Source organism: Mauremys mutica, chromosome 5, assembly GCF_020497125.1.
Source record: "Mauremys mutica isolate MM-2020 ecotype Southern chromosome 5, ASM2049712v1, whole genome shotgun sequence".
In the NCBI taxonomy this organism is placed as follows: Eukaryota; Metazoa; Chordata; order Testudines; family Geoemydidae; genus Mauremys; species Mauremys mutica.
In genome coordinates, this window is record NC_059076.1 from 31,027,108 (window position 1) to 31,050,552 (window position 23,445).

General features: G+C 41.9%; 1 protein-coding gene across 4 annotated transcripts in view; it reads right to left on the bottom strand.

Annotated features, from left to right (window-relative positions):
• Positions 1-5,095: 5,095 nt before the first annotated feature.
• Positions 5,096-23,445, bottom strand: part of STPG2 (sperm tail PG-rich repeat containing 2) — a 397,910-nt gene continuing 379,560 nt past the window's right edge. Inside the window, exons 13-14 of one of the 4 annotated variants that reach the window (XM_045017500.1) lie at positions 7,875-8,025; positions 5,096-5,367 (exon numbers count right to left, since the gene is read on the bottom strand). In XM_045017500.1, coding sequence (XP_044873435.1) covers positions 7,888-8,025 — 138 coding nt within the window. In that variant the 3' untranslated portion in view covers positions 5,096-5,367; positions 7,875-7,887. Of the gene's footprint in view, positions 5,368-7,874; positions 8,026-23,445 lie in introns of those variants that run through there. The other 3 variants (XR_006579524.1, XM_045017505.1, XM_045017503.1) reach the window with 3 other exon arrangements.

Here is a 23,445-nt window from a genome sequence, read left to right on the forward strand (position 1 = left end):
CACCAATGTAATATACGCCATCATGTGCCAGCAATGCCCCTCTGCTATGTAAATCGGCCAAACTGGACAATCCCTACGTAAAAGGATAAATGGACACAAGTCAGATATTAGGAATGGCAACATACAAAAACCTGTAGGAGAACACTTCAACCTCCCTGGACACACAATAGCAGATTTAAAGGTAGCCATCCTGCAGCAAAAAAAGTTCAGGACCAGACTCCAGAGAGAAACTACTGAACTTCAGTTCATTTGCAAATTTGATACCATCAGCTCAGGATTAAACAAAGACTGCGGATGGCTAGCCAACTAAAAAAGCAGTTTCTCCTCCCTTGGTGTTAACACCTCAACTGCTAGAAGAGGGCCTCAGCCTCCCTGATTGAACTAACCTCATTATCTCTAGACTGATTTTTTCCTGAATATTTATACCTGCCTCTGGAAATTTCCACCACATACATCTGATGAAGTGGGTATTTACCCACGAAAGCTTATGCTCCAATATGTCTGTTAGTCTATAAGGTGCCACAGGACTCTTTGTCGCTTTTTACAGATCCAGACTAACACGGCTACCCCTCTGATAATTAAAAAACAGTAAACAGGATGACCTAGGTAATTATCGCCTGTCAGTCTGACATTGATCCTGGGCAAAATAGTGGAACAGCTGATATGGGACTCAATTAAAGAATTAAAGGAGGGTAATATAAGTAATTCCAATAAACATGGATTTATGGGAAATGGATCCTGTCAAACTAACTTGATATAATATCTTTTTTGATGAGATTACAAGTTTGGTTGATATAGTTAATAGTGTCAACATAATATACTTAGACTTCTGTAAGGCATTTCACTTGGTACCACATGATATTTTGATTAAAAAACTAGAAAGATATAAAATTAACATGCCACATATTAAATGGACTAAAATGCATGCAGAGTAGTTGTAGCCGTGTTGGTCCCAGGATATTAGAAGATGAAGCAGCTCTGATCTCTAAAGCTTGTCTCTTATCAGTAGAAGTTGGTCCAATAAAAGATATTACCTCACCCACTTCGTAATATCCTGGGATCAACACAGCTACAACAGCAGTGCATATTGCTATTTGATAGCTGTTCAGTGGCCTTAGTGAAATGATTTGGTAATGTCTATCCAGTTGACAAGAATCCATAGCACAAGATCCCCCAATACAATTGACCCTGCCTTTGGCAGCCTCAAGGCAGAACCCGAGGGCTGAATGGTCCGGGAGCCTGAGCTAATCACCTCCTCACCCCCCAGAGATAGTTTCTTGAGGTCTAGCAACCTGGCATTTTCAGGATCCCCAGATTTGCCCAAAATGTTTTGATAAATAATTTTAGAAACCCACAGACACATTCACTTGCTCATTTACAAAAGTCACAGGTGATTGTCTATGTCAGTTGTGGCAACAAAGTTCCAAGGATCAGACAAAAATAAACCATATTGAAAAGTGAATTTGAAGGCGAACAACCTAATAGCAGTTTTTAAAAACATTTTTTTTACAGTATTAAACACCTCAGTAGCATTTCTTGACACATTTGGGCCTGATTTTTAAACCTTGCTTCTGTTTGTGAGAATACCCAATCGACTGAAAGCACAAATGCTAACATTTAGATCTCTAAACTGAATTGCAAGCAGAATGGAATAGTCCAATACTCAAATGTTAGCATTTACACCCACAAAAATGAAGGCAACGTTTAAAAGTCAGGCCCACTGAAAATCCATAACAATATTTAGATCTATATACCTTATAGATTAACTAAATCCAATCAACCGAGAACAAAACCAATTAAAGAAATGTAGCATTAACATATGAAAACAACAGTAACAATAAGGCCAACACAACTCAAATCCAAGAGAATGCATTAGGGAAAATATATGCTTAAATTATTTGAAAATCCTACATCAGAGTGAAAAATAGTACACTGGCAAGCATGGAGACAATTTGGCTGCATTTGCCATGCACATGTGGAATGCCTCCGGGCTTCACACCCGTGTACTCTATTTCTGCTCCCCTCCTAACAGACACACACACACATTTACACATTCCCCAGCAACCCTCGGGCTGCAAAAGAAAAATGTGGCTTCCGATGTGTAATTACATGCACGAACTAATTTTTCAAGCTATCCTTTGGAAATGTGTCTCTTTATGCATTGCCGCATTTTGAGCTCTCAAGAGAGGTGACTGTACCACAGTCAAGAGGAGCATTATTGGCCATAGCTCATGCTCATGGTGAAATACACCAGTAGTGCAAGCTGGGTGTTACCATTCTAGATACATTTTGGGTATTTAAAAAGACAAGTGGAAATAATTGAGATATTTAAGTTTTAAAATTAGCTGCTAATTATGCATAGTAGTTAATTTCCCCCAACATTTTATGTGATAAGACCAACTCTTATTAAAAGAAATGGGATGTTGGCACCATTCTCTTTAGTCCCACTTAGCGATGTCACAATCCCGTTTGTTATGGATTTTTTGACAATACTTCCCACTCAAATGATCAGGAAGCTAAACTTCACCATTCGTGTTAATGGCAGATGTGGTCCTAAAACTTTTTTATGGAAGATATCCCTTGAATAATATGTTTGGTATAATGGATATCATTACAACGGGAGTTGTGTGTGCTCAACACTTTTGAACATCAAGCCCAGAGTGTCTCAAGTTGGACACGCAAAAAGTGAGTCACTCCCAAATTAGTAGTCATAATATCTGTGGCTAAAAGGAGGTGGAAGGCTGTGCATTACTGGATTTTGGTCAATTATCTCATATACACAGATATCATCTTTATAAAGCTTTTCATGTTTGCTTCAGAGCCAGAGAAAAAACCTTTTTATTTCTTTAATGCTTCATTTTTAAAGTACAACTTTGAAAATATGTTTCCTTGACTGCAGATTTTTGTTTCCATTTTGAAAGGGCTGGTTGAATGAAGGAGGTCATGAATCATGCTGCTCTGTGAATTTTGCACTGCTAATATTGCTGAGAGTGACTCTATAATAGGATGTGATCTAGTAGCTAGGCACTGTCTTGATTAAGTTGTGATAAAAAGGAGTTCTCAATGGTTACAGTGAATTTAAGGCACTTTATTGCTGAATATAGCAATGATATATTGCAGAATGCTTTTTAATTGGTTGTTAGCTTCCAGTGTGTTGCTAAGACCAGCAGTATTCATCCATATAGCACCCACATAAAATCAGTTTTAAGGCTGCACTCTACAGTACTAGTTAGAATTAAGGGGTGAACGTTTTCCATTTTCAAGATCCCTTTAATGATCAGGGTTTTCATCCCTTTCCTGGTTCTATCCCACTGTTACGTGTCCATGTCAGTAGCTACTGAGAGTCCATTTAAATATCAGGTTTAAGCAATTACCAACCAGTTTATGGGTGTGTTTAATTTCAGGAGACTTTGGGTCTTTTTCATGGTTAGTCTTTTTAATTTTTACTTCTAATTGCTCATCCATATGCTTTCAAAACCCCTAAGGAGGGGTATCACAGACAACAGAGATGGAAAAGGCCTATTAAGTTACATTATCTAGGTCATCCCCTCAGTGTATTCCATGAAGTATATTCGCAAGTGCTTTCTCCAGATGCTATATATGGAAAAGAAAAATACTGCACAGGGTGTGAGTTATTGTATGTCTTTTTTCTTACTAAATATTTAATATCCTCGCTTCCTTGCTACTACAATATAAATAACAATAATAGTTGTTTGAGATGGTAGTTTTTAGCATTCTCTGAATCAGGAATTGAAAATTCCTCACATCTGAGGTTTGGGACTTGCAACATTAAGACTTGCAAAGGTGCCAATAAAACATTGTTAGACCCATTGTAAAACATTGTTAGGTCTAATATCTTGCAAATTGACAGAATCAGAAACAAATGTTTGGTAGCTTTCGTAGGCTGTGCCAATGACATAATTGCAAGGTTTTCCAACTCTGGAACTTTGTGAGATATCATATCTTGAAACTATGTCATTCTGATTAGCATAATACTTTTGGTTCTCATTTGAATTCCAACATGATTTTAGCAGCCACTATCTTGAGAACTACCAGATGCAAACACTATGCTTTAATACCATCTAAAGCTTGGCTCCTCACTTTGAAATTGTACAAAGCACTAATAAGTTTAGTAAACCACAGGCTACTACAACTACGTCAGAACTGAAGTGGGGAAAAGTACATGATGCTACTTAGAACGACATGATGTAAAGCTCTGCTATGTCATAATCTGTAAGGCTTATAAACTCTTTCATAAACCAGAATACATTTTTTCAGGAGCAATAAGCAGTCAGTCCTTGGCAACTGATAAGAAGGAGTAACTAAAAAATGAACAAAAGGTCCAGCCATGTCCCCTTGATCCATGCACAGAGGAGAGCTCCATGTGTAGATTTGTCCCAGGCCATGTAGTGGCATGAATAGGAATCATCTTCTTCCACACCACGATCCCCTCTGTTCCTACACCAACAAAGACTCCTATGCAGGTTCAGGGACCTGCATGTGGACAGCGGTCAAGGCAGAATATACATCCTTTCCCCTTCTCAACCACATGGGCCATCCAATCAGCAGTAAAGCACTCTGAGATTGAACAGCCCCCTCCGTGTCCAGAGGCAGATGCTAAGAAGAGAAACCTTGTCAGTACAGGTCAATCCAGAGGAGAACAGGTGGCAGCTGAGGAGCAGCAAAGGTACAGGGTCTGATGTGGAAGTCTCTGTATCTCATAGGATTCTCTGAGATCTGTGCATATCTTGAGGGATCTGTGAGGTTCAGGGACCAGTCTCTTCACTTCTTATGTTGGAAGAAGGGGGCAAATCTTTCACCCACTTACATATTCTGAGGAAAAACAGCCTTGAAGGGAGCCTCATCAATTTATCCTTCCCCCTTTCTATGTTTGTGGTGGGGGTTTCTGCCATATTGGCTCAATCAGGCTGTCGGTTAATTCATCCTGATGAGGACAGGCAACAAAAACTCAATCATCACCTTTATTTTTGTTTCACATGGCCTAGAGTTTTGTAGTTTGGTGCCTTCTCTGGTTTCTGGCAAAGAGGAGAGTGGGGAGAAAAAAGACAAAAGGAAACAAATGTTTCATCTCATATTTTTATTTGCAGTTGTACTTTAAAAAGAGGACAGTCAGCGCTTCATGAGTTAAAGAACTGGAACAGATTCTGATAGTAGGAAAAAAGTACAGAGGAGGGGGAAATTAAATAAGATCTCTTGCAAGACCAGCTTTACTATCTCTGGAGGTTATAAGAGCAATCATGTTCCTTTGAGCAGCTGATGGAGGACATCATTAAAATGTAGGCACTCCTTTGGAAGAGAACTTTCAGCTTGATTTGGTCATTAATAGGCACTAATGCTGGATTATGCCTGTGTGAAACAGAAAAGAAGAAAAATCTGGTTCACTAAGTCTGACTCCCCTAAACCTTAATTAAAGGAACCCTTTCAAACATTCTCCATCTTATTAGAAACATAAAATTCTATTGGGTCATGTTGCTTTAAGAGACGCATCACACTACACTAGGCAACTGATGAATCATAGCATGGGCTGTTTGGAGTATGCTATGTGGATATATGTCTTCTTCATTTGCAATGTCTAGTCATGGTTGACTATCCAGTCCAAAAATAGTGCAGTGTATAGGCTGCCCTTTAAAACTTAGCTGCCACAAAATATGACTGTTGCACCATGTTCTATCTTGTAGGCACGCATGCAGTGTAGGAAGACTAGGGCTCAATGAACCATGGATACTTAGTTCACAAAGGGGATGATGAACCAAATCCTATGGTTTGGTTTGAAAGGCTGGAAGTGATTCAGGTTTGCTTGGATGTTTGGCTCTGATTAACTTGAACTGTCAAGGTGTTAATCCCATGGGTAGCCCCCTTCCTCACCTACCACTGATGTCTCTTCTAACAAGCCCCAGGACCTCACTTTCTTTCCTAAGGTATCTTCAGAGGGTGAGGGGACCCTGGGATTGGTTAGCAAGAGAAAACAAGAAACATCAGTTTGGGGGAAGGGAGGTGCACCAGCATGCTAGCTGTGCTAACTTCACCCCATGTTCACTGAACGTTTGTGGGCTAGTCACAGAAACAAAACTTGAATTCCTGTTTCAGTTTGAATCAGTCTGACATTGGATGGAGATATTTTGCACAGATATTTCTATTAAGGAGAAGATGAGAGACAGTTCAGCATAGCCTGGTTCTGACAAAAAGAAGGAAAATCTCAGTTCTAACGTTTGCTGTAACTAAGTACCCAAAGGAAATATTTTGAAACACTGTTTAGATGAAGGGAAGATGCTTACATGACATCTTCTCTGTAATACATCCAAACTCCACTGTTTAAAAGTACATCTGAAAGAATGCAAACCTAGGATTCTAGTAGGGTAGAGGCCTGACATACCCTGACATAGAACAGTGGATCTCAACTTTTTTTTTTCACAGACCACTTGAAAATTGCTGAAGGTCTTGGCGGACCACTCAAGGATCTTTCCAAATGGTGTTTGTACCGTTAGCTAACTGTTGTAAAGCGCATTGGATAAAAGCGCTATATAAAAAAAAATAAACATTTTTTGTTCTACAAATAAAAGCACACAACTCATATTTTAATATCAGTAGTCTTATCTTTCTAATGCGATGGACGTGCCCTCTCTCCCCTGCCACGGCAGCCCCCAATCTGGGGCTGAGAAGGAGCGGGGTCTCTCCCCCGCCACAGCAACCACAGAGCCGAGGCTGGGAAGGAGGGCCATCTCTCCCTGGCAGCCTCAGCCCTGGAGCTGGGGAAAGTCGCCTCTTTCTCTGGCCACCGCAGCCCTGCACATCCCATATTCTCCCTGCCTCCTTTTCTCACCCCACTACCCCCTCCCACCTATTCCCTATTCCCCCCCACACACCCCAGGCATCTAATTAGTGGAGCCATGCCTGCACGGATCCACTAGTTAGGTGAGTGGCCCTTCATTCTCTTGTGTGCAGCCACTGAGGCACGCAACTTAGAGGGCACTATCCATGGACCACCTGAATGGAGATCGCGGACTACTGGTGGTCCACGGACCACAGTTTGAGAACCTCTGCCTTAGAAGTTGTGCTTTTTAGTGAGCTAACAAAATATTGGATAACCTGTTAACAATAGGGTAAGAGACAAAGTCATAGTTCATTAACATATTGGAAGATAAAATAAAAGTCTATTTTAAATATAAAAAAATGCTGCTTTGTCTCAGGTACTGTCATGTGGTAGCATGGGTAAATGCTTACTTTTGGTGATCACTGTACATTTGCAGATATCTTTAAGTCAGATTTCTGAATTTTAACATTGTTTTATACTGAAGTTCACCTTTAATTTAGCAACTTGCCCATCAGAGTTCAATTATTTCTGTCTGACTTTGCAATAAAACCACAATCCATTATTGCAAAATGATCACATTAACAGAGTATAATCCAGTGTTAGTATTAGGAGTTCATTGCTTCAGCTGATAAAGGACTTGAACTGTGGAAAAGCCTGCCACCTACATTTCATTTATGTGCAGTTTCCACGGTTTTCGCTAAAGAAGTTAGGGAAATATTTATTTGGGAAATAGAAAGCTAATAAACTTTCCTTTCCATGCCTGGCACAATTATAATTTGATTTAACTACGAGTACAGCATTCCACTGTAACATTTATTCAAAAATTGCTATCTATCAACCCTCGAGTGCAAATATTAATATGGAGGGGAAAATTTGCAAATATATTACCAATTTCCTTTACTATGTGGAATAAAGAGACAGTCTTTCCCATATTAAATAAAGTTAAAATTAATATGTTTTGTAATTTTGAGACTATACTAGAAAATGTAACAACCTAATATGAACTCTTAAATCTTCTAGTAATATAGGTAAGCATATTCACCATTGAAGAATTCCTAAATAGACACACACAGTGTGCCTGGGTGCATTGCCTCATATTTGCAAACAGTGTTGTCCATCTGAGTTGCAACAGGATTCTGTAAGGTAGCATTAAATGTTCTCTTCAGGACAGTGTCCTTAAACAATGGGCTTAGCTGTGGAGACATAAATATATGAATTTCAGTCAGATCAACAGTAAGCATACATGAGCAGAATTCTACAATAATCTTGCTTATATACTTCCTAGGAAAGAAAGATTCTGCTTGCCAGAAGAGACTGCTTCCTCCGATACAGGTTATACAAAGCTCTTGTATGGAAAAGCAGTCAACATTATCTACTACAGCTAAGAATACCTTATTACACTGTGACATTTTGAATTATTGAGCTATAAACAGTGCTGGAAACTGCAGGTGCTCAGAACCACTGAAAACCAGGCAAGTTATTTAGATGCCTACATATGCATGTAGGACCATAAGTTTAGGAACCTTTTAAAAAAAAATATGGGGCATGGTGATGGGAGTCTTAGTAGTATGAGTGAAGGGAAGGAGGAAAGAACAGAAAACAAGAGGGAAAGGAATGCGGTGTTTGGAGATTATTTTTTTCCAAGACAACAATCATTTACATTTGTGTTTCAGATTTTGTTTAGTTTTTACTCTTTTTTAAATTGTATTTATTTGTTAGCTATTTCATGATCAGTCACAGGGGTAAGAGTAGAGAAGCCAGCAAAGAGATTAACAAATTTAAAGTAAATGCACTTTCTTAGGGTTTGGCTACACTTGCAGGTGTGCAGCGCTGGCAGTTAAAGCTGTCTTCGTACAGCTGTGTAGGGAAAGCGCTGCAGTGTGGCCACACTGACAGCTACCAGCGCTGCAGTGTGGCCACATTTGCAGCGGTGTTGGGAGTGGTGCATTATGGGCAGCTATCCCACAGAGCACCTCTTCCCATTCTGGAGCCGTGGGTTGTGGGAAGGGGGCGGAGGGTGCGGGTCATTCTGCTTCCTGTCCCCAACACCCCGTGATGAATCGCTTCACATCCCAGCAATCCCTGTTTTTCCATCCACGTTTGGCGCCATCTTGACTCTCTCAACGGTTTCTGTGCAGCGTGATTTCTGTGGGAAATGGAGCCCGAACTGCTGAGGAATATGCTGATGAGTCTCACCAGCACATCACGTTTGGCAGTTGAGCTATTCCTTAAGTTCCAAAATGATGAGGAGTCAGACAATGATAGCGAGTCGTGTGACGTGTATGACACGAAATTGCTTGTGGCATTCACGGAAATGCTCAGCACCATAGAAGGCCGCTTTTGGGCTCGGGAAACAAGCACTGAGTGGTGGGATCACATTGTCATGGAAGTCTGGGATGACGAGCAGTAGCTGCAGAACTTTCGGATGAGAAAAGCTACTTTCATGGGACTGTGTGAGGAGCTCGCCTCCACCCTGCGGCGCAAGGACACGAGATTGAGAGCTGCCCTGCTGGTGGAGAAGTGGGTGGCTATTGCAATCTGGAAGCTGGCAACTCCAGACAGCTACCGGTCGGTTGGGAACCAGTTTAGAGTGGGAAAGTTGACCATTGGAATCGTGTTGATGCAAGTTTGCAGGGCCATTAATCGCATCCTGCTAAGAAGAACCGTGACTCTGGGGAACGTGCAGGACATTGTGGATGGCTTTGCACAAATGGGTTTGCCTAACTGTGGAGGGGCAATAGATGGGACGCATATTCCTATTCTGGCACCACCCCACCTGGCATCCGAATACATTAATCGGAAGGGCTATTTCTCTATGGCTCTTCAGGCGCTTGTGGATCACCGTGGGTGTTTCATTGACATTAACGCAGGCTGGCCCGGAAAGGTGCATGATGCACGCATCTTTCGGAACACTGGCCTCTTCAGGAAGCTGCAGGCCGGGACTTTTTTCCCAGACCGGAAGATCACAGTAGGGGACGTTGAAATGCCCATTGTGATCCTTGGAGACCCCGCTTACCCGTTAATGCCGTGGCTCATGAAACCATATACAGGGAACCTTGACAGGTGCAAGGACCAGTTCAACTACAGGCTGAGCTGGTGCCGAATGACTGTGGAGTGTGCTTTTGGCCATTTAAAGGGGCACTGGGGATCCCTGTATGGGAAGCTAGACTTGGGGGGAAAGCAGCATCCCCACGGTTATATCCGCGTGCTGTACCCTCCATAATATTTGCGAAGGGAAGGGTGAACGATTCAGTCAGGCATGGACCACCGAGGTTCAACGCCTGGAGGCTGAATTTGCACAGCCAGAGAGCAGGGCTACTAGAGAGGCCCAGCACAGGGCTGCAAGGATTAGGGATGCCTTGAGGGAGGAATTTGAGGCTGAAAACCAAGAGTAATGTTTGGTGCCTTGCACGGCAGTGAAGTGCAGTGGTTACAATGTTAGTAGGAATCTGTGTTTCCTAAGCTGATTTGCAGTGCCTGTTTCTTTCCTGGGCTATGGTATCTTTGAATTTCTGCAATAATAAAGACTGTTTTCAAAGCCAAGAATTCATTTATTGGAAAGAAAATTACTTTATTGACAGACACACAACTTTTTGGGAACCTAAAAGGGCAGGGGGTGGGGTGGGGAACTGTACAGTCACAGGTTTGAATATGTCCTGTCTGGAGTGCTGTGCAATGACTGCTGCACATCAGGATGGCCATACTGCATGGTGATGGAGGTTGAGTGCAGAGGGTAAGGGTCATAGTTCTCAGGGCTGGTTGGTGAATGTACAGGTGTTGAAGGCAGCTGGTGGTGGTAAGAACCTGGATGCTGGGGAAGGGGGTTTTGAGCTGACATTGGGGCACAAGGGAAAGAGCTTTGGGACGGGGGCGGGCGGGGGGGGCGGCGCGGTAGTGCTCTGCCTGCATGGGTACGAGCGCCTGGATAGAGTCCGCTTGGCGCGCCAGGATGCTTATCAGCTGCTTTGTGCTTTTCTTCCTGTCCGCTGCGTTTTTCTGGCGGATCCTGCTTTCCCTTTCCCTCCAGTCCTGCACTTTTTGATTCTCTGTGACAGAGTGCTGCATAACTGCTTGCAGCAGGTCTTCTTTGCTTTTTTGCGGCTTCTTCCAGAGGTTTTGTAGTCTTTGAGACGTTGATAACACGGGCAGCTGAGATCTCAAGGTTGCTTCTGTAAAGGCAAAAAATGCAACACTTAACAGAGGCAGCATTGTTTATACCAGACAGTTATTCCCACACAGTTAAGGAGTGTAACAGTCTTCACAATAGCATAATTTTCCCATCCCAAAGAGAATGCACATAACCCATGGGAGCCGCAAAATGGTGAGTAAGGGGGACTGATTGCTTCAAGGCTCTACTGTCCTCGGGGTTTCTGTGCGTTGGGGAAAGCAAACAGCTGCAGGGGGCACCTACACTGAACACTATCCCAACATTTTCCACAGGAGTTGATCCTGGAAGATATCTCGCTGCTGCGGGTCACCTGGGAAGTGCGGGAGGGTCTTCTACAGCAATGTGGATTCCGCCCTGGCCCCTATGCAGCTTCCCTGTGTGCAGCAATGGTCCCCCCACCCCTCGCAGCACAGTGGCGCGGACGCGTTAGCCTCACTGGGACAAGGACCACAGTGGCTCTCCCAATAAATTTGCGCAAGCGCATTGCCCACACTCTGGCTGAAACTTTTGAAGAGATTACCGAGGCCGATTACCGCGACGTGATAGACCACATCAATACACTATTCTGCATCTAGGCATGCATGCATGCAGCCCTAACCCTCCCTCCTCTTCCAAAAAATTTCCATCATGAAAATAAAAGCCGCTTACCGGGAACCCGCTCCTCTTTTTGTCCTCCACCAAGTACCGGCTGCTGCGACTGGCTACCTTCCTCCTGGCTTGAGAAGAGCTCCTGGCTGCATGCCTCCAGGGACTCCGGAGTGTCTCCACCCACCACAGTACCCTCACTCTCGCTTTCCTCCTCCTCTTCCTCCCCCCGCTATGAAGTGTCCATCGTGGTCCTTGGGAGTGGTGGTGGGGTCACCCCCAAGTATTGCGTCCAGCTCTTTGTAAAAACGGCAGGTCATGGGGGCAGCGCCGGAACAGCGGTTTCCCTTGCGGGCTTTGCAATAGGCACTCCGCAGCTCCTTCACTTTAACCCTGCACTGCAGTGCGTCCCGGTCATGGCCCCTTTCCAACATGGCCCTTGATATCTGCCCATAGGTATCGTAATTCCCATGGCTGGAGCACAGCTGGGACTGCACAGCTTCCTCCCCCCAAACACTGATGAGGTCCAGCAACTCACCATTGCTCCATGCTAGGGCTTGTTTGCCACGTGGAGCCATGGTCACCTGGAAAGATTCACTGACTGCACTCCACACCTGGCTGAGCAAACAGGAAGTGGATTTTTAAAATTCCCGGGGCATTTAAAGGGCAGGTCACCTGAGGCCAGGGCAGTAGAGTTCGAACTGATGAGCAGAGTGGCTGAACAGGCATTCTGGAATACCTCCGAATACCTCTGGAGGCCAATAACAGCGCTTTTGGTGGCCACACTGGCGGAGCAGCACTGCATCACCAGCGCTGCAGTTGTTATTCCCCAGGCAGAGGTGGAGTACAGGTAGCGCTGTAGCCAGGGAGATACAGCGCTGTATGTGCCTTGCAAGTGTGGACGGTGAGTGAGTTGCAGCGCTGCAACTCTTCAGTGTAGCCAAGCCCTTAGGCTTAAAATACAAAAATAAAACCATTTTGGAGACTGCTGACACACAGGTCTTTTAGGGAGTCTTGACTACTTTTTAGTAGCTGGATGTCCTGGCTATTTGCAAAATATAGAATTGAGCTATGGACTGGACTTATGAATATTACATCCCCACCATCTTGAAAGGCTCCCTTCTCATGATGATCCTCCCTTTGGAAATTTACAGCTGAATGCAGTCCATCAACAACCTCTGATGCATTGATCAGAGAGGGCGGCTGCTGGAAAGTGATATTGTTTGAGGTCCTCTTTCCCCTACAGTCGCTGAGTCTGCTGTGCTTTTTCCGCATTTTTAAGCCCCATCCTTTTTGACATTCTTAAGCCTCAGGCAGTCATGGGACCTCAAGACAATCTTGTGAACTGAACTCACGTCAGCAGGCTGTGCAGCATCTAGGTTGCGAGGTGGCCCATTCAAGACCAATGACCTTAACTGATTCACATTTCCACTCAGTACACACCCACATCACCCAGGTCAGCAAAGAAAGGAAGTCGATGTGCCTGACCTTCAGAAAAGAAGGAGAGATTTTACTGAAACCAACCCTAACTTTACAGAACAAATAAAAAGAGCCTCATTAGAATGTTTCTGGAGAACCTCCTCAACCCAGAAAGAGGAAACAAACCGTTATATCATGACAAGGGTAGAAAGAAGTTTGTTATCCTTTTGGCACTTTTCAAACTTGATCTGCTTGCAGAAACACATAAGAAAGTCCAGAATTATCCTCTCTGGAACTGTATGTGAGTGCTAAGGTCTTGATCCTGGAAGGTGGTAAATGCCGACTCTCAGTAATGACGGGCAGAACATGCTTTATAGGATTTTTCCCCCTCCATATTTATTTCTCACGGGCAGCCAACTTCACAAGGAGTTTTATTAAGGTCCATCAGCAGTTAGAATACATTTGTATTTTAGTCTGATATCAAAGTATCTGTGATGACAGCGTAATTCAGATGTCCCCGAAAGAATACAGAAACTTATGTTTATTTAAGATGTAGTTTATATTCATTTCTTTTTATTTACTTTAAAATGGAAATTTCCCTACTTATAAAGTATGAACTTTTCAACATATTTTAATTTCCATGACAATTCAGTCATTAGCACCGCTGCAGAGAGTATCAATAAAGATGCCCATTATGGTCATTTTTGCTACGTGAACACTTGTCCACTAGCAACTGGGACTAAGATCAGAAACTCATTTTACATAGGCCACTGAACAACCATTAGATGATAATGACTTTTAGTCACTACCAACCTGAGTCAGATAGGAGCTGGTGACCTGGAGGTAAAAGGCCCTAGGTCACATTACCAGTCCTTTGAGCCTTCCTGCTCCCCAAAATAGCCAGTTCCAATCTCTACTTTTTACTGGTCCTTAACCACTGGATATGCATAATAGAACTAGCCTTAAATGATCACAGATTTATTTATCATGCAACAACTCTCATATGAAATCTCAACTGACTGCTAAGTGAAGTATTAAAAGAATTCAGTGTTGGCACAAAAGCTGTTAGAAGCAAAAAAAGATCATGCTTAAGAGGTTTTTCTTTAATCCATAAAAAATGTCTGCATTAAGTAAAAAATGAAAACTAAAAAAATAAATAAAAACAATATGGATTATATTTTTAAATCCCCAAAGACAAAAGATGGCAAACATCCCTGTGAATGAAAGGAAGAGATTTGGTTAATGTTGTTTTTCAGCCTCTGATCAAAGAACAGTATCATTTTTTGTTGGAAAAGTGACAGAGGTTTCTTCTAGCATTTCTCAATCCTAGAAGATTTCCCATAGAAATACAGAAAAACTCTTATCTCTTTGATACTTTTAATATATCTTGCTTTAACTCTCAGGCCATAATTAAAAATCATACTATACACACATCTCAGATGCATTGTGAAGTTGATTGCTTCCATCACCCAAGACATATATTTATTATACGACACTGTGATCATGTCTTTAGGAAATAATTATTGGGCTGCAACATAGTTAATGAGCCAGAACACTAAAATAACTAAGACCCGGTGAATTTGACTAATTAATTAATCAATCAAAACCAAGTAAACATTATATTATAACCTCACATCCTGTATGTATCAGCTATATAATTCACAATTTTCATCAGACACTCAGATTGTTCCTTTACTGTAAACCATAAAAGGAGTATATAAACTAAATGAAAAATAGACTTGCTAATGACTTGATTAAGGATGGAGCTACTCAGTACTTAGCTCAGCAGAATTCATACAACTAAGCTCCTGATTTGAGTATAGAAATTAGTCCCATCAGCTGGATAAGAAATTAATATTAAGAACAGTCTCTGTAGTGTATATCTACAAGAAGGCCATTCCTTTGGCCCTCTGAGTTTGCATTCTACCTTTTGTTAAAAGGTGCCTAATCAAAAAGCAGTCCATGAAAAAATCAGAAATATCTCTGAAACTAAGCCCCGGAATTTGTAATTTTAGTGGATGCAAAAGAGTACAATGCTTTGTATCTGAATTTTAAATTAAACATCTTCTTCAGTGGGTATTATTTACAATTTGAGCAAAAGCAACATTGTATTCATATGTATTACCCCTGAACTTCTGCAGCAGCCAAAATGTGCTGAATTCGGCCTCTAGGTACACATGTGTGCATGCACCACTAAGTTTACTATGCTTGCATGAATGTAAATGAAAGTTGAGTTTAGCCCAAAGTGTTTTTACACTTGACTGATGTCATTTTCATCTAATTGTTTCGCGCATATACTCAATAAATCAACATCAATAAATGGCACTAGATTATTTTTTACAATACATATCTCCTTCCACACGGAGAACCATTTTAAGGTACAAATGCCTCCCCTATGCACCACTATTTTTGAAGTATATCCTATGGTATGTTGTTCCAGAGACAGCATTTCGCCTAGAGGATAAAATATCAGATCAAATTGAACACATACGCTGCAATTTTTTATCATGGTCTTATAACAGTATGAAGGTTATATATGAAGGTTATTTAACAGCAATTGTTGTTCTCCAGATATATTGCCACTGCATATTCCCATGTGTGGCACTCTGTACCTCAAAGTAGTACCATGGGTCCCCCATATTCACTACTGTGATATTATATGTTTTCAAAGTATTCCCTGTGATATATCATTTTAAAAGTCTTGATCTGCAGAACATTAATATCCTGTTGAATTATATGTACTATAATTGTATGTGAAGTTATAAAGTATTGCTATAAGTGTTACTGAAATATGTTGTGAGGTTGGGAACACCCACAGCCAGTCTTTCAGTTACAACAAAGGAGTAGTCATCAATAGCCAAATGACATTAATGATTCATCAATGCACAATTCACTATCCCAGAGACTGAGAAGGTATGTACATCTACCCACGTCACAGCAAAGATCTTTTCAGCAAGCTGGAAGAAAGTATAAAAGAGAGACAGTGACATCATCACTTTGCTTCTCCCCGCTCCCCCCCCCCAACTCAACAGCTGGAAGAACATCTGGAGGACAAAGACTTTGAACTGGGGAAGTTTGGTCCCACACTGGAAAAGGGTCCAGTCTGTGTATTGAAGAATTGCAAAAGTTTAGGATTTAGAATGCATGTTTACTTTTTTATTTTCTTAACCTTTATTTTCTTACCCTATCTCTGAACTTTATGCCTATTATAATCACTTAAAATCTTTCTATAGTTGTTAATCTTATTTTAATGTTTTACCCTTACCAGTGAGTTTGTCTAAAATGCTTGTGAAATCTCAACTCATATTACAAAGGCTGGTGCATGTCCACTTTCTTATGAAGAAGTGGCAAACCAAGTAATGTGCTTACACTGGCCCAGCCTCTGACCAGTGCAAGATGGTACAATTCTGGTGTGAAAGACCGGGGAGCTGAGGGGAATTGGCTGGAGCCTCTCTATTGATGGTTCATGAGAGGCTAGGAGATCATTCATGTAACACAGTTAAGTGTGTCCCAGCCTGTGGATATCTGTATAAGTGCAATCCTATCAGACGTTTGTAACTTGACATCAGCATCACAGTGTGAGAGGAAGCCCAGTTTGGTGGGTTTGGAGGGTTCAGGGTCCATAGTCCATGTTGCACTCCGGGGACCTCATCACACCATAGTAGAGTCATTGACCTCAAGACATGAGTCACAACATTATTGAAAGCTGTACAGTTATCAAGGGGCATGCGCATGTGTGTCACAGTTCCAGCCTTCTGGAATAGAAAGTATAAAAGATGTTGTTTCTTAATTATCCCCCAGTTCCTTGCTACCACTAGAAATTATCAAAACTCAAGTAAAGGCGTGAATCTGTAGAAGCAATACATTCAGAGAAGTTGTTGCTTAAAAATAACCTTCTCCCTTTGTCTCTGCAGGTCCCCCTGTAGGAGACTAGCAAGGGAGACAGTCCTCAGGAAGAGGGGTTGCTGTGCATCATTAAAAAGAGACAGAAGCACTGCTTTCCTGGAATGAACGTCCTATCTGGATTTATCATCGAGAAATTTAGCTCTGTGAAAATATGAGTTGAAACCCATTGATGAGTCTTGCAGAGTTCGGCTATTGGTACATTGCAAAGGTAAGCTATCGATGCTGCTATCCTTCTGCTAGACTGGGTCCTAAGTCCTGGACTGATGCTTCTTTCAGAACATGGCTCCCATCTCTCCACCGTAGTGTACCCCCTTCACACACATTTCTTCAAGCACCCACTTCCTCTCCTTCACAGAACTCAAGATAGTCCCTAACTTATCACTGGGGAGAGAAAACAGGCACCAGTCTTGCCATTTCATCAATGTATTGGGAGTAGGTGGTCCCCTTTCCACTCTTCTGGGTGCCAGAGGGCTTACAATATAGTTGCTCCCACCTGATTAGATTCTTCAGGAGGCCACCAACTAGGGTCACTGTATTCACCAATCCAGAGTATGGTTCTCAGAAAGATACAGGAGACCACCCAGTCTAACAAGGTAACATGATGGGAAACTAACCCACTTCTAGCCAGGAGTTCCCTACAAGACCTTGCATGGTTGCTAGAGAACTGCAGGGTGTTTTCTATCAACCATGGAAAGAATTACAAGGTGCTACCTGCTCCTACTAAATCACACAGCCCTGACAGCAGGAGCAGAATTGTTTCCTGCCTCCCACTGCTCTGTTGGGGACTCAGACTACCATCTGATTCCCTGATGACCCTGCTCAAGATCAAGAAAAGCAGTGCCTCTACCTAGAGAGTCCTCTGATTGAGGAGTAGCTACCTACCGTCCCCTGAAAATCCACCTCAGGATGTTGGTGGAGAGGAAACTGGTCCCCATGAAGACAACTAATGTTTGAGGTGTGTGTGGGAGAGTTTCGGGGTAGGGTGAGGTGAGGTGGATATACAGTGGTGCGCAGGGAGGGCTTGCTAAAGGGACAGAGATTTTTCATAGAGAGTCATGTTTTACACAAACCCTAATCTCCATGTGAAGCAGCAGTGGCTGATTCAGTGACAGATCCTGAGACCAAAACCCTGCTGGGTTAAATTAACAAAACTTATGAAACAAAGGACTCTTCTCCTCAGTTCTAAAAGTATCTAGTGGATTGAGTGCGGTGATGGACGCCAGGAGCACCTGATTTCTGATCAAGGAATCACATCCACAGGAACAGATGAGGTTCTAAAAGGGCCCAACAGACCAGTCCTTCCTGTAGCACTTGGCAAACTGGACATTCCCCACGGAGTGTGCCTGTACACAATCCACTATTTCACCTATTCCAGTTGAAACTGGGAAGAACTATCTAAAGAAACAGCAGAGCAGACATAAGAAATTGGATACCAAACTTCTACTACCTGTCCACTGCACAGGACAATTACCTAGGTACAGGCCACAAGAAGGCAGCACACACTTATCTGAACTAAAATTGATGCTGATCAATGCAAGATCCGTCACCAACAAACAACAAGCAATACACAACCCTATTAGTGAAGCAATATAGCTAGCAATACTGAGACTCAGCTGGATGATACTGCTAGCTCTGTGCTAGCCCACCTCATCCCCTAGGTTACATGGCCCATCACAAGTCCAGAGAGGTCAAGAAGGCAGGCAACACTGCATTAGTCTTCTTTTCAAACATCAGATCCAAAGGAGATGCCTCAGGTAAGACATTCAAATTAATTTAACTAACAGTAGAAACCAGAGACACAGCTAACAGATTTTATGCTCATTTATAGACCATCAAATAGTATATGGTTCATAAAGGAGCTCACTGATATCTTATTGATGATGGTGATAAAACACCCCTGACTTGTCATCCTGGAAATGTCAACATTGAGGCTGACAAAGGGGCAAATGTAAACTCATCTCTCCAATTGCCCTCCTAGGACTTTCACAGGTTAGCTCTGATCCAACCCACACAGCCAGTCTCACCTTGGTCTTAGACTAGATGTCAATATAGAGGCTAACATAACCCAAGCAAGCCTTTGGACAAACCATAACTTCATTTAATCAGAGGACAATGGTTTCCCCACTTCCAGGTAACAAGAAAGACTCATGACTCTGATTCAACCATGAAACATCTTAGTGAAGGTCTACACTGCAATTCAGGGGGTAACTGCAGCATGGGTAGACATACCTTCACAAGCTTTACCAGCACTAGCTTGGCTATAAATAGCAGCATGGGCTTCAGTGTTGGCTAGCAAGGCAAACAGATCCCCAGAGTGCTTGTACAGATGCGCTGAAGTCCCTGCTGCAGTATCTACACTGCTATTTTTAGCTGTACTAGCATGAATAAAACTACTCCAGGTATGTCTACCCATGCTGCAATATTATCTCGGACTGCATGGTAGACATATCCTTAGAGTCCATCAAATTCCAAAGTATGCTAAATAACAGCACCACTCCACCTTCAGGAGGAGAAGTCAACAATCTGGTGAATCCTTATGATTATACCCTAGACTCGACCTTCAACACACTTGCACCCCAACCAGCCCCTTCTCCTCGTCGTCCATATAGATTTCCTTGGTTTTCTGACACCCAGCACCAGACGAAGAGAGAAGGTCAGGAAGTTGAGCACAGAAGATGGAAAACAAAGACTGAAACAGACAGGATGAAACATAAATAATTTCTCCAGGCCTATCCTGAGGCTGTATTTACAGGCAAAGAGAACCTTCCTATCAGCCTCCACTGAAGCTCCCAAATCCCATTCCAGGAAGACAGTCAGGTGGTAAACTGCTTCATCAATCTTAACTGCCTGCAGCCCACAACAAAACCCAACACCAAGCCCTGGGAAGAACAATCAGCCTACTTTGCTGAAAAGATCACATACATTTGGGAAGACTCTCAAACAGCATGGATCTGCTCCCCCTATTCTGGCCAACAAACAGCCCCCTAAAATCCCAGAGTTCGGTACACTTACTCCTCAAAAAGTTCTGGACATCCTAAAGGAGTCTCAACCAAAGGCCTCTGAACCTCTCCCAATCCCTTCCTGGCTGACGAAAGACACTCATGAGCAACTGGTGCTACTAATGAAGGAAATAGCTGATGTCTTGTTCAGTAAAGGATTCCTCCTTCAAACACACTATAGTCCAACCATCACTGAAGAAATCTACATTCTTACACACATCAGTTCTTGCCAGCTACCAGCCAGGATCAAAAATTCCACTTCTTATCAAGCTCTTAGAGAAGCTGACCAAAGGCCAATTACAGGCTCATCTAATTGAAGATAACATCCTTGATCCAGTACAATTTGGATTCAGGCCAAGAAATGGGATGGAAAAAGCTTTAGTAATACTGATGGGGTGATCTCCTCCGGTCAATAGATGGTATGTAGGCATCCATTCTCATCCTCCTGGACCTCTCTGCAGTATTCAACACTGTTAGCCATGAAATACTGCTGTGCTGCCTGAGAGAGGTGGCAGAGATCCAGGGTAATACCCTAAAATGGATTAAATCCTTTCTGGAGGGATGCGCACAAGGAATAGTCATGGGAAACTGCCATTAGACCCTTCACTTATGGAGTCCCATAAGGATCAATTCTCTCTCCAGTCCTATTCTACATCTACATGCAGCCACTAGATCAAGGATAGGCAATCTATGGCATGCGTGCCAAAGGCGGCACGCGAGCTGATTTTCAGCGGCACTCACACTGCCTGGGTCCTGGCCACTGGTGTGTGTGTGTGTGTCTGCATTTTAATTTAATTTTAAATGAAGATTCTTAAACATTTTAAAAGCCTTATTTACTTCAACAATAGTTTAGTTATATATTATAGACTTATAGAAAGAGACCTTCTAAAAACATTTAACTATTACTGGCACGCAAAACCTTAAATTAGAGTGAATAAAGGAAACTCAGCACACCACTTCTGAAAGGTTGCCGACCCCTGCACTAGATGAACTAGCCAGACAACACAGACTGAAGTGCAAGCAATATGCAGTTGATACACAGCTCTACTATCCTTCATCTGACCACTAAAATAGCTCTGTGATTGGATGAAATCAGCCCCTGGAAGAAAAACAGCTGGCTGAATCTGAATCTGAGCAAGACAAAGATTATGTTGGAGCAGAAGAAAGCACTTTGAAGGGCTTGCATCCATTGCACAGTATCCTCTGGCTGAAGGGACACACCTGCAGTTATTCAATTTAGTCCTTAATTTAGGAGTGCTCCTGGATTTTTCGCTGATGCTAAGCTTTCACATAGCAGTATCCATAACTAATGCTTTCTATCATCTTTGGTTGGCTAAGAGACTCCATCTTATTCAGCAGCCAATGATCTGCTCTTTGTTATATATGTCTTTGTTACCTCCTCTCTAAACTACAGCAAAGAAATATATGTGGCCATGAAACGATGAGATCTTAGGAAACTCCAAGTAGCACAGAATGCTGCAACACATCAACATGAGCTACTGTGAGCATCTCAAACCAGTCCTCACCTCACTACACTGGCTTCCAATAGAATACCAAGCCAAGTTCAAGGTGTAGGTCATTATCTTCAGCTCAACGGCCTGAACCTAAAGCTCCAAAATGAAAACTGTGGTTAACAGCTCTAGTCCACAAGCACAATGAAACGTGCCACCACAAGGCTAAAGCTCATCTGTGCAGGAGACAGAACTTTCTCAGGGGCTGGTCTGAGACTGTGAAATGAACTCCCACAGGAACAGGACCATCATAAACCTCACCACCTTCCACTCCAGTTGCAAGCCCTTCATCAATTTGTGTTCTCTAATATAAACAAATAGCAGTTGGCACATTTTAAAACAAACAGAACCCGACACAGCACACACGACTCTCCTGCACAGGAGAAGATGAGAGAGAGAATGACTATAGATGACAAATGTTACAATACTTAATGCACGCCTGGAAGGCACTCATATACTATGGTGATGAGGAGAGGAGAGTATTCCAGCTCTGCCACTAACCCATTGTGTTTATGTGTAAGTAACTTAAATTCTTTGTTTCAGTTTCCTTGAGGACGGTCTGAGGATTAGTTAATGTTTGTAAAATATGTTGAAAATGGAGTGCAGAGTATTTTTGTTATAAGAATGTTATACAGGTAGGTTAAGTACTACCAAAATTACTGACATACCCACGTTGTGAACAGGAATCCCTCTAAGAGTCATTATTAAGCAAGAGAAAAAATTGAAGGAGTAAGGCCCAACCTCAGGCTTTTAATCCAGGCAGTTATTATTTGCCTGGAAATGCACAACCCAGAGGTCAGCATTGCTACTATAAACTGTTAACTAATAACAACATCTGAAAATGTGAAAAACACCTTTTCACATACACACAGTTTGTCTCAAGAATGGCCAAATGGAATTCTAGCAAATGTTCCAATACCAAAAAGAATAACCTCTGAGTTGACAATAATTATAAGAAATTTCAGCCCAGAGTAATCTCCACCGACCATCCCTGAAAAGTAAGTGTCAGAAAAAGAGGGTCTTATGATCTAAATTTCTGAATTTTGCAATGTAAATTCTACCACCTTTTTTTTTTAATTTAGTGTGGGTTTACTAAGATGACATCAAAGAGTGTTCTTTACACATAACGATGGCAGGAGATGGCCTAGTGGTGAAGAAGTAATACCAGCTCTGAAAAGATTTAAGGCTCTTGGAACTGGTTACAGGTAAACAGTCATTTAGTTTAACAGCTTGCCCTAGTATAATAGAATTTGGGAAAATATCCAATATGGGATGACGATAACTTGTCTTTATCTATGCTTTGCCACACAGTATCCATCTTAATGCAGTAATGGCCACAACCAATCACTAATACTAAAGAGCTAGGAGAGATTCCTTCTCCACCAGATGTTTTTCTTATAATCCCTCAAAACTGTACAATTTATTTTGTTCACTACAATAAGCAATAATAAGAATCCATCTCTGTGCTGATCTTCCAAGATTTTCAAAAATCCTCCTATATTTCCAACTTATGCCAAGCTATGTAATTAGTTTCTTTTAATGCCTTAGCTCATTAGGCAGCTTAGCAAAAGGATTTACATAAAGGAAAAATCTAATAAATAACTTTATCATGTGAAAATACTAAAGGCCAGAGTTTTCCATGTAACAATTTAGTAAGTAACCCTAATCCTTCTAATAGCTATACTTTGAGTATTTAATATCTCCAGAATAGAAAAAAAGTCATGTAGTCAATTTCTTACATAACAAAAGTTATCCTGGATACAAAAAAATACTTATACCACTTCTAAAATAAAACATATATTGCAATAACAATTTTTAAATTTCATGGAAAAATCAGATTTTGTCTCAAACTACTTTCTGAAATACTACAAAATAATAAATTCACAGAATATGGAGAGATACAAGAAAATGCAGAGCTACATGTTGAAAATAACATAAATAATTTATGCACTCACAGTTCCAATAAGATGACCAGTTAATGTTCTCCTTACATAAGCCCATCTAGCCCAATATTCTGCCTTCTGA